The sequence below is a fragment of the Lepisosteus platostomus genome, chromosome 27 (genome assembly GCF_059453375.1).
Source record: "Lepisosteus platostomus isolate fLepPlt1 chromosome 27, fLepPlt1.hap1, whole genome shotgun sequence".
Lineage (NCBI taxonomy): Eukaryota > Metazoa > Chordata > Actinopteri > Semionotiformes > Lepisosteidae > Lepisosteus > Lepisosteus platostomus.
The window spans coordinates 7,395,773-7,408,292 of NC_142637.1; the positions used below are offsets into that span (position 1 = coordinate 7,395,773).

Consider the following 12,520-nt stretch of genomic DNA (forward strand, 5'->3'; position numbering starts at 1 on the left):
CACGCTGTGTCTGAGGGAACACAGCAGCTCCTGGCTAGTATGAATTCCAGCAACCTCCCCTCCCTCACCTGCTCGCCCCCTGCCAGCAGCTGCCCGGTGGTGGGCAGGGTGCCAGGGCAGCATGCAGACCCAGGGGTGCCCACTCCTGACCCCCCCCACCCCCCTCCCCCCAGGCAGCCATCATTAATTATAGAGAGAGCAGCTGGCATCAGTGGCAGAGCGCTGTTCCCCTGGGGCTACGTATTCATGCAATTAGGAATAGGGGGGGGACTTATTTTTTCCCTTTTTTCCCCACCCACTGTACTATCGAGTCTCTTGGCGCCCCTCACCGTTGAGAGGGGGCAGTTCGGACCAGCCGGCCTCTATTGGTAGTTAGCAGCGATTTGACACCAGGATATCTGGATACCTGTTTTCTGGAAAAAAAGCCAGCCAGGGCTTCAACAACATGGGTTACCGGGTAGCTTGTTTCATGCTCCCACCACCCTTTGGGCAAAGAAGTGTAAAAGGCACTTCCACATAGACTCATAGCCCGCGCAAGGCCTCTGGACAAGTACAGTTAAATAAATAAAAAAGTCCCGTCTTGTGAATCAGCATAAAGTTAACCTGCTTTCTGAAACAAATTTTATCTTTAATTCCGGCTCAGTGGTGCTCAGCAGCAGCCTTCTCCCTGTCCTTGAGGATGTAAAGGTCTCTCAGCAGGACAGGATGAGAGAGCAAATTAAACATATCTAAAAAGATCATCTATGGTCTAGAGCTCACATCCCTTGCAGGATTCCAAAAGAGATGCGTGCAAGATGTTGGAGTCCAGTTTGTGTCATGAGCTTGTCAGCAGCTCCCAGCTGGCAGCCCCACTGGAGCCCAGCAGGTGTGAGCCTGGCCAGTACCTGGATGGGAGACTCCTGGCTACTAAGGTTGCTGCTGAAAGAGGTGTTAGTGGGACCAGTAGAGGGTGCTCACCCTGCAGTCTGTGTGGGTCCCAATGCCCCAGTATAGTGATGGGGACACTGTACTGTAAAAAAGGCACCATCCTTCAGATGAGATATATAACCAAGGTACTGATTCTCTGTGGTCATTAGAAATCCTAGGGAGTTTCTTGAGAAGAGTAGGGGTGTTACCCCAGTGTCCTGGCCAGATTTCCCCCTGGTCTTTACCAGTCATGGCCTCCTGATAATCCCTGTCTCTGAACTGGCTTCATCACTCTGCTCTCCTCCCCACTGAGAGCTGGTGTGTGGGGAGCGGACTGGAGCATCATCCAGGTGGGGCTGCAGACTGGTGGTGCTGGAGGGGATCCCCATGACCTGTAAAGCGCTTTGAGTGGAGGGTCCAGAAAAGTGCTATAGAAGTGTAAGGATTAGTAGTAGGATACAGGGCCTGGCCTGTAACTGGCGACTGTGAGCCCCCTCTAACTCCCCCTCCTCATCCTCCCACTCTCCCAGTTCCTCTCAGGCTCCCAGCAGGCTGGAGGCCAGAGCAGATCCAGCTGGCTGAGCCAAGACGCTGATGCGATCTCTGCACGATTATTTAAAACCCCTGCAAGTTCAATTTTAAAATTGGCTCCCCACCCCCCCCCCGCCCCCCCGCCCCCCCCGCCTTCCTTTCTGTCTCTCTGTCTCCTTCTCACTCCCACAATCCCTGGGAATAGAAACCCAGAGGGAATTTAGAGAATCCCTCTCGACACGTTTCAGACACGTGTGTGTTAGTGGAGTAATGGCCCCCCTCTTGGAACGTCTGGGTCACTCACGGACACACTCAGCCTCTGAGAACATAAGAAAGTCCACCATCAAGAGGAAGGCCATTTGGCTCATTGTTAATTAGCAGTGATTTGATCCGTAGATCTCATCCAGCTGGGTCTTGAAAGAAACCAGGGTATCAGCTTCAACCCCATGGCTGAGTAGCTTGATCCACGCTCCCACAACTCTTTGTGTAAAGAAGTGCCTCCTGTCCTTGGCCTCTGGGTCGTGTCTTGTTGTTCACTGGACTAATCCGCTGGGCCCACTTCGTCAGTAGCGTTGAGGATTTTGAATACTTGTATCAGGTCCCCTCGCTTCTGAAGACAGCGGGACAGCGAAGGAGGGCCGGTTCTGTACTCTCGGTGTGCGCGGTGCTTTAGCACCAAGTCTGACCGCCTTTTTATTTAACTCGGTCATCTGTGCTACCGGCCGAGTTTGAAGAGACTTACGCCGCAAGACTGGAGCAGCCTGAGAGCAGGACGGATTTGAAGATTTTGTCATTTTAATATATCAGCAAACATTAAGATAAAAATAGTAAAATCATTTTAATATAACTAGGCACATTATTATTATTTTTTGCTCACTCATAGTTACGAATGGAGAGCAGTGTGACTGGGAGAAGGAGGAGTGATTACTCCTATTTCCTCTGGTGCAAAGCCATATTCAAGGAGCCCTCCCCCTCCCCCTGTGTGCTGTTTGTGTTGGCATGGTTACGGGCACCTGCTGTTCCATCCTTGTTCTTAACTAATACAATATTTTTTTCTCCCTCTCTTCTTCTTAAAGAGACAGGCAGGCAGCTGCCTCGGGGTTCCTCCTGAGTGTCTGTGCGCTTTCCACTCTAGTAGGTGACTATAAACCTAGCCAGGTAGGTGCTCTGTGTCAAAGTGAAGATCAGCTCAGATGAGCTGTCATCAGAGCAGTGAGATTTCACAGCACGCTTGACACAAAGAAGGGGGATTCTTGTCTGTCTTTTTTAGTTTAAACAATTAAGACCTCATACAAATACATACATTACAATTTACCTACCGATCAAGCACAAGGAGCACAATAAAGTAGATCAAAATTAATTGTAATAAGCTGAGAAATATAAACATCGACTGCTCAAGTATTGCGTGGCTGGGCAAGGGAGAGGTAAATATGAGGTTGAAACAATTTCTTAATTAATGACAATAGGTAATTAAAAGATGTATAATGAAATAAAGTAAGGCATCAACTCAACCTTATTGGAGCTAGAGAATGAAGGAGCTCCACATCTCCTTAAATTCACATTCTGGAGTGCCTTTGTTGATTTTCCCAGTATCGAGATGTCTGAAATTAATGAGGACCATTGAGAAGGGATATTTTGTTTTTGTCCTCCCAGTTAACCAGAATCGGCTTTTTCACAAAGCCTAATGATTATTCAGATCTTTCTGGGGGGTGGGGGTGGGTTTGGGGGGGATTGGCAGTCCTTCTGGTGGCGTAAGCACTGAATATCCTTAGGAGGCAGGTGGCACAGCGATTTGCAATTCCAAACTGGCGTTTTCGAGATAGCCATTCCGCACACAAACAGCAGCAGCTGTGGAAGCATCTATCTGGACTGGATATGTCCTGGGTTAATTTGTCAGAGGCTAATAATCCTTGCGCTGTCTCCCACAGCCCTGGCGCAGAGTCGTGCAGGAAGGTTTCAGTCAAGGCAGCCCTCTCATGGTGGTGACAACAGGGCGCTGTGTGTGCCAGCTGTACTGGGCGGTGTGCCCAAAGGATGATGCCCACTGTGGTCTTGCCATCATCATCATGCGATCCTGCCAGCCGCTTGCTGCCCTGATGGTCAGACAGTTCACAGTGGATTAGAGTACAGGCCTGGCTGGACACTCGGTTATGTTCAGCAGAGTAAAATCATGTAAGGTAGATATTTTCTGTCTTTGCTTCATGTTATTTTTGAAGTTCTTGTCAAATTTACTCAATAAACAAAATCAATTTGATGGTGCTGTGACACAACAGGTTTCAGCACGCAGTTTGTCATGCTAGCACCGTGCCTTAGAATTAAGTCAGTTTTGCGATGAAACTAAAGCTGAGCAGTTTCGTTGGAAAAAAAAAGAGCCTTTGAATTCTGTTCACTGCAGGACTGTCGAGGTCTGTGCAACTGAAATCCTTAAGCAGGGCAGCTCTTTAATAAAGTGCAGGTACTATACATGAGCTTATTTAGGTTGAATAATTTGTAAATAAAACTACCATGGAAATAAACAGATGGTAGACGGAGGGCTGGAACGCTGTTTGGATAGGACTCAGGACAACACTGCAGAACTAAACAGACACACTCACACACAGACCACACACACACAGATACACATAGACACAAGCATCCAGAAGTGCTCTTTGTTAAGAACTGAATTGCCTTTATTGAATCTTGAGACCAGGGCTGTGGGAGACAGCACAAAGTTCTTAATCCCAGACAAATCCATACGATCTCACGTCTGACCTTTGGAAAACTGTTTCTGCTCTCGTTTGGGTTCCGAATGGCTTTCTGGTTGCCAAACAAAACTGGACTTTTTTTTTTGCATCCCGAGCAACGTGCACAGAACCCATTGTTGTGATGTGTGAAATATCAGGAGGAGCAGGGCGAACAGGGCTGATTCCAGTTAAGGGTCAGGCTCAGGTAAAAAGACATTCAGCTCCAGTGGGTTTAAAACTGAGAAATTATTTTGACACTTTGTCAAACACTTTGGTGTTATTGCTAGGTCCAAAGGTACCAACAGCAGATTGATAGCTTCGGGGAGATGTATGTTTACATCTAACGCTCGCTGCAGAATCAGAAGCCTGTCTGTGGGTTACACCTTTACAAAGATAATGCGGCTTGCCCTGCTTCGTTTTCATGCAACTGAGAACAGGCTTTTTCCTCCGCTCCCCAGCAGTGCATGCTCCTTTCTGCAGCCTCTCCGTCGCTGCTGTCCCAGCCTGGGCTGCACTGCGGCTCGTTGGTCAGAGAGCAGCCTGTCCTCATCCAACAGGCATCGAACCCGAAACCTTTAGTGCTCCAACAGCAATACAGAAACCACGGCCTTCTGAGGCTCCGCCCAGGACACTTGTTGCCTTGGAAACCACGGCCTTCTAAGGCTCCGCCCTGGACACTTGTTGCCTTGGAAACCACGGCCTTCTGAGGCTCCGCCCTTCACACTTCCTCCCTCTGCCACAAGTGCGTCTACCACTGTACTACATATATTCCTCCTCCTGATAAAATACTTTATTTCACCAGATCTATTCTTTGCTTTACTTAGCATCCACCTTCTGGTTTGCAGTTCCTGTCTCATGCACTCTGGAGTAATTTCTCAGCATGTCAGCGTGTAAAACTCCAACATGCTGCACCATCTGGCCCCACTCTGCAGGGAGCGCTCTGTGGGTTTGCACAGAAGGGGGCATTTTATTTATTCATGGCGGGCTCCCGCTGGATAGACTCTCGACTCGAGCACTGTCTTTGAGACTAAGAAACGGTTAACCGGCCAAGCGATTCTGGAAGGTGCATTTCCGTGCTCTCTCACTCTCGCCGTATTGGAGCTGAATGAGAATTCGTTAGATAACACCAGACAGCTCTTCCTCATTTCCCTAATGCAGCATATGGCAAAGAAAAAAAGATACGCTACCCTGATACACGAGAGGTCAAGGTTCAAGAGGCGCTTGGCCAAACAAGCTTGATGCAGCTGCATTTTTAATGATGCCTTCATTTTTTACTGTGACTTGCTTTTGACAGTTTTTAAAATGGCTCATTGGGAATGCTGAGGGCACACAGGCAAGACTGTATTTAATGAGCATTGGAAGGTTAGCAAAGTCAAAGTTTGGGCTGTGCTTCAGATTAGGTTTGTTCTTTTATAAAGTTGTATACATGCATGTGGGCTGGAATTATGACATTTACTTGTGACTTGCCGCTGTGTCCATGTTAAGATAAGATCACCTTATTAACCATATACAATTTCTTGCTGACACGAGACACACGCACACAGACGGGGAGAGAAAAGCTGGGGGTCAGAGCGCAGGGTCAGTCATTCATACAGCACCCCTGGAGCAGCTGGGGTTAAGGGCCTTGCTCAGGGGCCCAAAAGAGTAGGTTTCCTCAGCCGGCCGCGGGATACGAACCGGCAACCTTCCAGCCACAGGCGCAGATCCTGAGCCACAGAGCCACTGCTCGGTGAAGAGAATCAGTACATAACTTCCTATGATGTGTTTGTGCACAGTTCTAGAGCCACAGTGTGTTTGATCCATCAGTTGATACTTCCCTGATCTTTAGTATAGCCCGTAGCAGGCTTTCATAAGGAAATAAAACCTTGGAGTGAACATCCGTTGGTATTCCAACACTCGACAGCAGAAGGAGCCCCAGGAGCTATTCTCTTGCTGACACCTGCAATAATGAGGAAAGGACAGTTAAAAAAAATACAAACAAGTGGATTTGACAGACAGAATTAAAAAAACAGCAAATCTTTTCGGAAGGGGGGTTTTCTCATCAAGTGTTATTACTGCGACTGTGGCTTGAGCAAGGCACAATGATAGAGGCAGGGGAGGCCGTGTGAATCTAAATGACTTTGGCTAATTGGGGAGAAGGCATCTCTTCACTCCACTGTCCTTTTTAGCACCTCGAGCATGTGGCTCAGACTGTCGCTGACACTAATTAGGCATTTAGCACCACTGGAGGTGTCACTTCAGCCCTGTACCATTGAGAGATGAAATAACATGGTTGCAACTCCATGATTTTGCTGTCCGGACTGTCGTGTAATCACGGTGGACTCACTCCGTATCCATAGGAGAGGTTGCCATGGGCAACCAAGTTGGCGGCGGGGGGGGGTTGAGCACAGAGCTACACACAAGGCAGCTGTTGTATGGGTACGGATTTCCACCCTACAAGCTTAGGTATCGGGGTGATGGGCTGGAAATTTGGGGTACTCAGCTCTGAGCTGGCCGTCTCTGGATCCGGTTTGCTCCATCTCAAAGAGCCGCAGACTTGAGGAGAAGGAGAAAGCGCTGTGCATTCAGCTGGACGGGCCACAGCCTTGCTGACTGAGCTGGGGCGTCGTCTGATCCAGCAGGCTGGGGTGTCCTGGCAGCAGCTCGTGCAGTACGGGTGGGAGTGGGGTGTGGGGTCACCCGTTGCCCAGTTTTGACTGGTTGCTGCCGTTAGCCAACAGGATCAGGGATCCACATCCCTGAACAGGGATCCAGGAGCTCCCAGGAGCTGCTTACTAAGAGGCATGGCTTAACAGGAACCAGTATTGCTTAGGATGAACAACATGTTTCCTTCCTTTAAATCACTGACTCATCACTCGGTGCACCAAGATTTTCTTGCATAGCTTCAGACAGTCTAGGATATCAGTTATTTACCCAGGTCTCTTTAACCGGCTGGCTTGTACCTATAGACGTCTAGTGTTCAATCAATCAATCAACCAAAGTTTATTTATCAAATGCACAACAACACAGCGTACAGCAGTAGTTGCTGGCAATGAGATGTCTTTTCTGCGAGCTCACCGGGGAGGGGGTAAAAACCACAAAATTAAAGTCACATCATAATACATAATAGTGCAATAGAAATTGAATAAAATCAACTCGGACAGAGCTCAATATGAATAGAGCTGCGATGTGTCCAGGGTATGTACAATACATTATGTCCAAGTAGTGCAGTGTGCCGAATACAGTGAAAACTGTGTCCATGTAGCTATTCCGGGTGATTTGCTGAAGGAACTGCAGCTTGGCTGTTTAGCAGCCTTATTGCCTGGAGGTAGGAGCTGTTCCGTAATCCATTAGTCTTTGGCTGAACGCTTCGATACTGTTTACCGGACGGTAGGAGATAAGGGGGTGGGGGACTTCAGGATGGCCAGAGAGGAGCTCAGCTGTCTGCTTTCGCTCATCCACTTCTGGCTTCAGTTCGTGGGCGACAGTGCGCAGGTCCCAGCAGCTCCGATTTGCTTTCTGGAACCCGGGTATGAATTATGCATGAGGGGCAGAGGCTGTTTTGAGAGGCACGTAGTGGCGCTGTTGAAAACCGCTCGATGACTGCGCAGCAGCCTTGCTAGGAGACCCCTCTGTGGGATAGGTTTTTTTTTAACCAAGCGTGAACCCAGCTTTGGTAAACAGTCTAATTAGGATCCGAGTAATTGCAGCATAACGAGGCCGTCTGTGAATGGCAGGGAAAGGCGTTGGAGTGGGAGAGGAGCGAACGGTGGCGCAGGCTCTTCTGTAGAAGCGTGTCCGTCTTGCAGCACGGGAGGGGATCGGGATTTGTTTAACCAGAAGGACTCTGTATCTTCAGACCGGTTTACTATTGGTGGGTAGCAGCCAGCTCTCAGATCTCGAGATCCGTTTCTTGAGAGAAGCCAGGGTATCGGCTTCAGCAGGGCGAGCTGCGAAGAAGCTTGTTCCACGCTCCCGCCACTCTTTGTGTAAAATAGGGAAAAAAAGTAGATAAATTCCTACAATGTGTTTGGGCACAGTTCTGCAACCACAGTGTGTTGGACCCATCTGTTAATACTTCCCTGATCTCTAGTATAGCCCACGCCAGGCTTTGATAAGGCAATAAAGCCTTGGAATGAAAACTCATTGGTATTCCAACATTTAAAAGCAGAAGGAGCCCCAGGAGATATTCTCTTGCTGAGACCTGCAATAATGTTCTGTTCTCAGTTTTTGAAGGACTTCCACTTAGTCTCACTCTTCCACTGAGGCTGAGGCGTGCTGCAGTACGCGACAGAGATTCAATTTTAAATGCTTCATTCATTCCTGAGGGGGGCAATTGAATGTACTATTCTGCCCTTCCTCCGCCTCCGGTTCCAACTCTGCTACCTGGTGTCGTTTACCAGGCGGGTTATTGATCTGCGCTGCGTGGCGCAGGACGCAGCTGAAATTTCAGAATCGTCATTTTATCTCTATTTACTCTTCTGTATATCGCCTCCTCCTTTCTTTATTTTCGAACTGGGCCGCCAGTTCGCTGTTCTCGCCCTGCGCAGGGGTCTGCAAAGGCGAGGGCGGCTCTCACTCCTCACTGTAACGGGAGCGATGATAGCCGCCTCGGGCTGTCACTGGGGGAACTGCCGGGCCCCTGTGTGATTGCTTCCCGCGGCGGCCCCCCAGAACAAAAAAAGCCCCTTTTCTGCTGGAGGTGGCTCCGCGGGGCTCGGGTTTGGCCCGGCCTGGCCCGGCCAGACAGCGCTCGCCGGGTGGCTGGCGGTCGGTTCTACAGCGCCACCTGGTGGTCGCACGGCTGAACCGACCCGTGTGTGAACGAATCGAGTTGGAGCTCAGCCCCCGTTATTTAAAGCAGGACTTCCAGTGGTGGCAGTCTATATATAAATGCTTCTTTCTTTTTTTTTTAAAAAAAAAGAAGCCTCTAATGATTTAAATATCAAGCATAATTTGCGGTTTGTTATGATATATGTTTTATTACTCCTATTGTATTCCTCAGGAATTTGCTCTTCACGGTGATTGCGTTCAGCCGAGACACTCCGGCTCATTAATGTCTTGGTTATGAAACCTACAGCGCGGAAAAACTGTGTCCATTGAGAGACGTTTCGACCGGCCGTGCTGAGAAACAGCGTTTTACTTTTACTCCTGACCAAGAGACTGCACGCAAACCTCAAGCGTGGAAACGGCGGGCTTGTCGGTAGGACGTGTTAGCAAGATTCAATTAATAATGCCCAGTGATTTCGGTCCTGTCTGACCCAACTACAGCCCGTGGCACTTCGGGTTGTCTTGGCAACGAGAGGAGCGTGCTGGGAAAATTGGCGTGGAAGCTGCGAAACATTAAAATTCATTTCTTGGGAGATTATACATGGAGGTTTCATGTAAGTCATTAATGATTCCGTTCTCTCGACTTTTAAGCCTAAATATACTTTCTTCACGGAATAAGGCTAAGCAAAGCGTGAGTAATGTGCAGCGTTGAGAGCCCAGACAAGATCCCTTCTAAGATTCAGCTGAAACGGATTTGGTTAAATTAAAATTTGAAAAAAACAAAGACAGGCTTATTTCTCGCTGCCACATGCACCCTCCTAATTTAAAATTTCAAATCAAAAGTTTTGCACTGAAATATCGGTTTCCTCTCTAAATAATAATAATAATAATAATAATAATAATAATAATAATAATAATAATAATAATAATAATAATAATAATAATAATAATTATATAGCTTCGCAAAGCGATTTTCAGAGCGAGAGAAAGTCCAATGCAGGGTGAGATGTTGTAGCCGAGTTAAAGAATTACAATGATGGTTTGGAATTCAGAAGGAAAGTAAAGGGGGCAGAATCAGAACCCGTTAAATAAAAGCCCTTCTCAAAAAAGAAGCTTTTGAGTCTAGAGTTGAAAAGGCACTTTGAAGCTGACTCTCTGACATCCAGAGGGATACAATTCCAGAGCTCTGGGGTGCAGCAGGAGACAAGCCCTTCGCCCATAGAGTGTCGGTGGGTTTGGGGGATTAGAATTAGACAATGTAGGGATTAAGACGATCGCAGCTCAGACAGGTAGCGAGGTGCCAAGCCATGCAGAGCCTTAAGGTGAGCCATGAGCACTTGGAACACCAGACCTGACAGGAAGCCAGTGCAAGGACTCCAGGACAGGAGTAATGTGATCACTTGCACTAGACCCGGACAGGATTCTGGCTGCCGAATTCGGGACAGACTGGAGTTGTGTTCAGTGTGGATTTACTGCAGAGCGAGTCGTTTCGGCTGCAGCTCAACCCCAGCGAGGACGGTATTGCAGTTATCAACTCGGAAGAAAACGAAAGTGTTGACCTAGCTTTTCGGCAACAGCTGGTGACAACATAGTGCGCAATGTGACGATATTTCTGAGGTTGAAGAATTATGTTTTAACTCTGCGCAGCTTGTTGCGTGTAAAAAGCTTGTCGGTTCACTTCTGTCGCAGTACTTTTTTCCGGCCACAAGGCGTCGCTATTGTAACGTAATTATCCCCCCCTTACTGTTACCGTTCAGTTCCCCTTACGGACCGAGCCCAGAGACGAGTCTGTGATGCTCAAGCACAGTGGCCACAAAGCCAGACATGAAGTTGTTCCCTGTCTATGGGTGGGAAGCCCTACGATAACATTGTCACCACCTTGCAGGCAGTCTGGGAGATAACTATAAGAATAACTTATTTATAAAGCGTTTTTTCCAAAAACGGGGACACTGAAGAGGGGAGAGAGAGGAGTTCATTGCCATATGTAGATGTACATTGGAATTCTTAATCACGCTGATCTCCCGGGACACACGCAGTACAGCAGACAACACCACACAGTGTAGACAACAGGAACAATACATATATTGTGGGAAAATAAATAAATATGTAGCAGTGAGACTGAGAAATACAAAAAAAAGGATAGACTATGTAAAAAAGTGTGGAGTGCAGATGTGCATTGAGTCGGAGGCCTGCAGTCAGCTGTTGAGGATGCGCACTGCAGTGGGATAGAAGCAGTTCTTGAGTCTCGTGCTCAGTGCTTTAACAGTGCAGTACCACTCGCCAGAGTGTAGGGGGGAGCACAGCTGGTTCTGTAGTGATAAAGGCACAGGTGTCCAGCCCTGTGGCACAGTATCGCTGGGTCCCCCAGGGTAACTTTGTGAAAAGCACTTGACAAGTGAAGGGGATTGATCTCAAAAGTCATCAAAGTGCACCAATAAGGCATAGGTGCTTAGAAAGCATTCATGGACACAGACAAGGAAATTGGGGTCACACAGGCCTTTCCCCCCAGTGGAGAATGTGGCAAGAAAATGGGGAAAAAATGTGTCTTTTGTGAGAAGAAGTTCTGAAGTCTGTGACCATGTTTTTGGCCTTTACCTGATGGGGTAACTAGCTGTTTGTTTTCTTCGAAGTGCCGCCCCTTCTGCGCCACGTGTTTCAGGCTGTACAGCTCAGTCCCAGTACTCGCTGTCACTCCCTCCTCGAGGAAGAGCGTTTCACACGAAATCTGCTCGCCTCCATTTCCCAGTGATTAAATTAATCACGGGCCCCATGCAGGCTGTCACTCCAGGGACAATTAATAACTTTAATAACGTCTCTCGGCTCCGGGGCCATTACTGCACAGGAGCAGGGGGCCCGTCAGGCAGCCGCTGACAGATGAGTGATTAACTGAGCCGTTTCGGGCCCACAGGGACTATCACAGGGCTGGCTGCTTGGGGTTCTCTTGCGATGCCATTGTAACATTTCACATACTCCTCTGTCACAGCCCCTGTGAGCTGCAGCCTACCGGCCACAGACTGGAAGGAGAGACTAAGTCCTGTTGGGCATGTGGACAACAGGTGGGGAAGGGAGTGTTAATAATAATAGTATTATTCCTATTAATAGTATTAATTCCTTAAACTTTTATAGCTCTTTTCTGGACACTCCGCTTTGAGTCCATACTAAATAGCAGACCAGGTGGAGGAGGGAGACACTACTGCTCCACCTGAGATAATACTAATAGTTCCTCACACTTACATAGCGCTTTTCTGGACCCTCCACTCAAAGTGGTTTACAGGTAATGGGGACTCCCCTCCACACCCACCTGGATGATCTGACAGCAGCCAGAGTGCACCAGTCCACTCCCCACACACCAGCTCTCAGTGGGGAGGAGAGCAGAGTGATGAAGCCAGTTCAGAGAGGGGGATTATTAGGAGGCCATGATGGGTAAAGGCCAAGGTGGAAATTTGGCCAGGATGCCAGGGTTACACTCCTACTCTTTTTGAGAAACGCCCTGGGATTTTTAATGACAGCAGAGAGTCACGTTTTACGTCTCATCTGAAGGACGGCGCCTTTTTAGAGTATTTTAGAGTGTCCCTGTCACTATACTGGTGCATTAGGACCCACAAAGACCA

The 12,520-nt window shown here is 48.3% G+C and overlaps 2 protein-coding genes across 3 annotated transcripts in view; one reads left to right on the forward strand and one right to left on the reverse strand.

Annotated features, from left to right (window-relative positions):
* Positions 1–12,520, forward strand: part of yjefn3 (YjeF N-terminal domain containing 3) — a 38,709-nt gene that overhangs the window by 13,431 nt on the left and 12,758 nt on the right. Inside the window, exons 1-2 of one of the 2 annotated variants that reach the window (XM_088622514.1) lie at positions 9,496–9,523; positions 11,893–11,965. The exons of the other annotated variant lie outside the window; for it this stretch is intronic. Of the exons in view, the coding sequence (XP_088478640.1) occupies positions 9,511–9,523; positions 11,893–11,965 (86 nt within the window). The 5' untranslated portion in view covers positions 9,496–9,510. Of the gene's footprint in view, positions 1–9,495; positions 9,524–11,892; positions 11,966–12,520 lie in introns of those variants that run through there. 2 annotated transcript variants of the gene reach the window in all.
* The window catches only part of LOC148639209 (Rieske domain-containing protein), a 55,931-nt gene continuing 46,229 nt past the window's right edge, over positions 2,819–12,520 (reverse strand). Inside the window, exon 4 of the mRNA XM_088622521.1 lies at positions 2,819–6,099. The gene's annotated coding sequence lies outside the window, so the exon portion shown is untranslated. The remainder of the gene's footprint in view (positions 6,100–12,520) is intronic.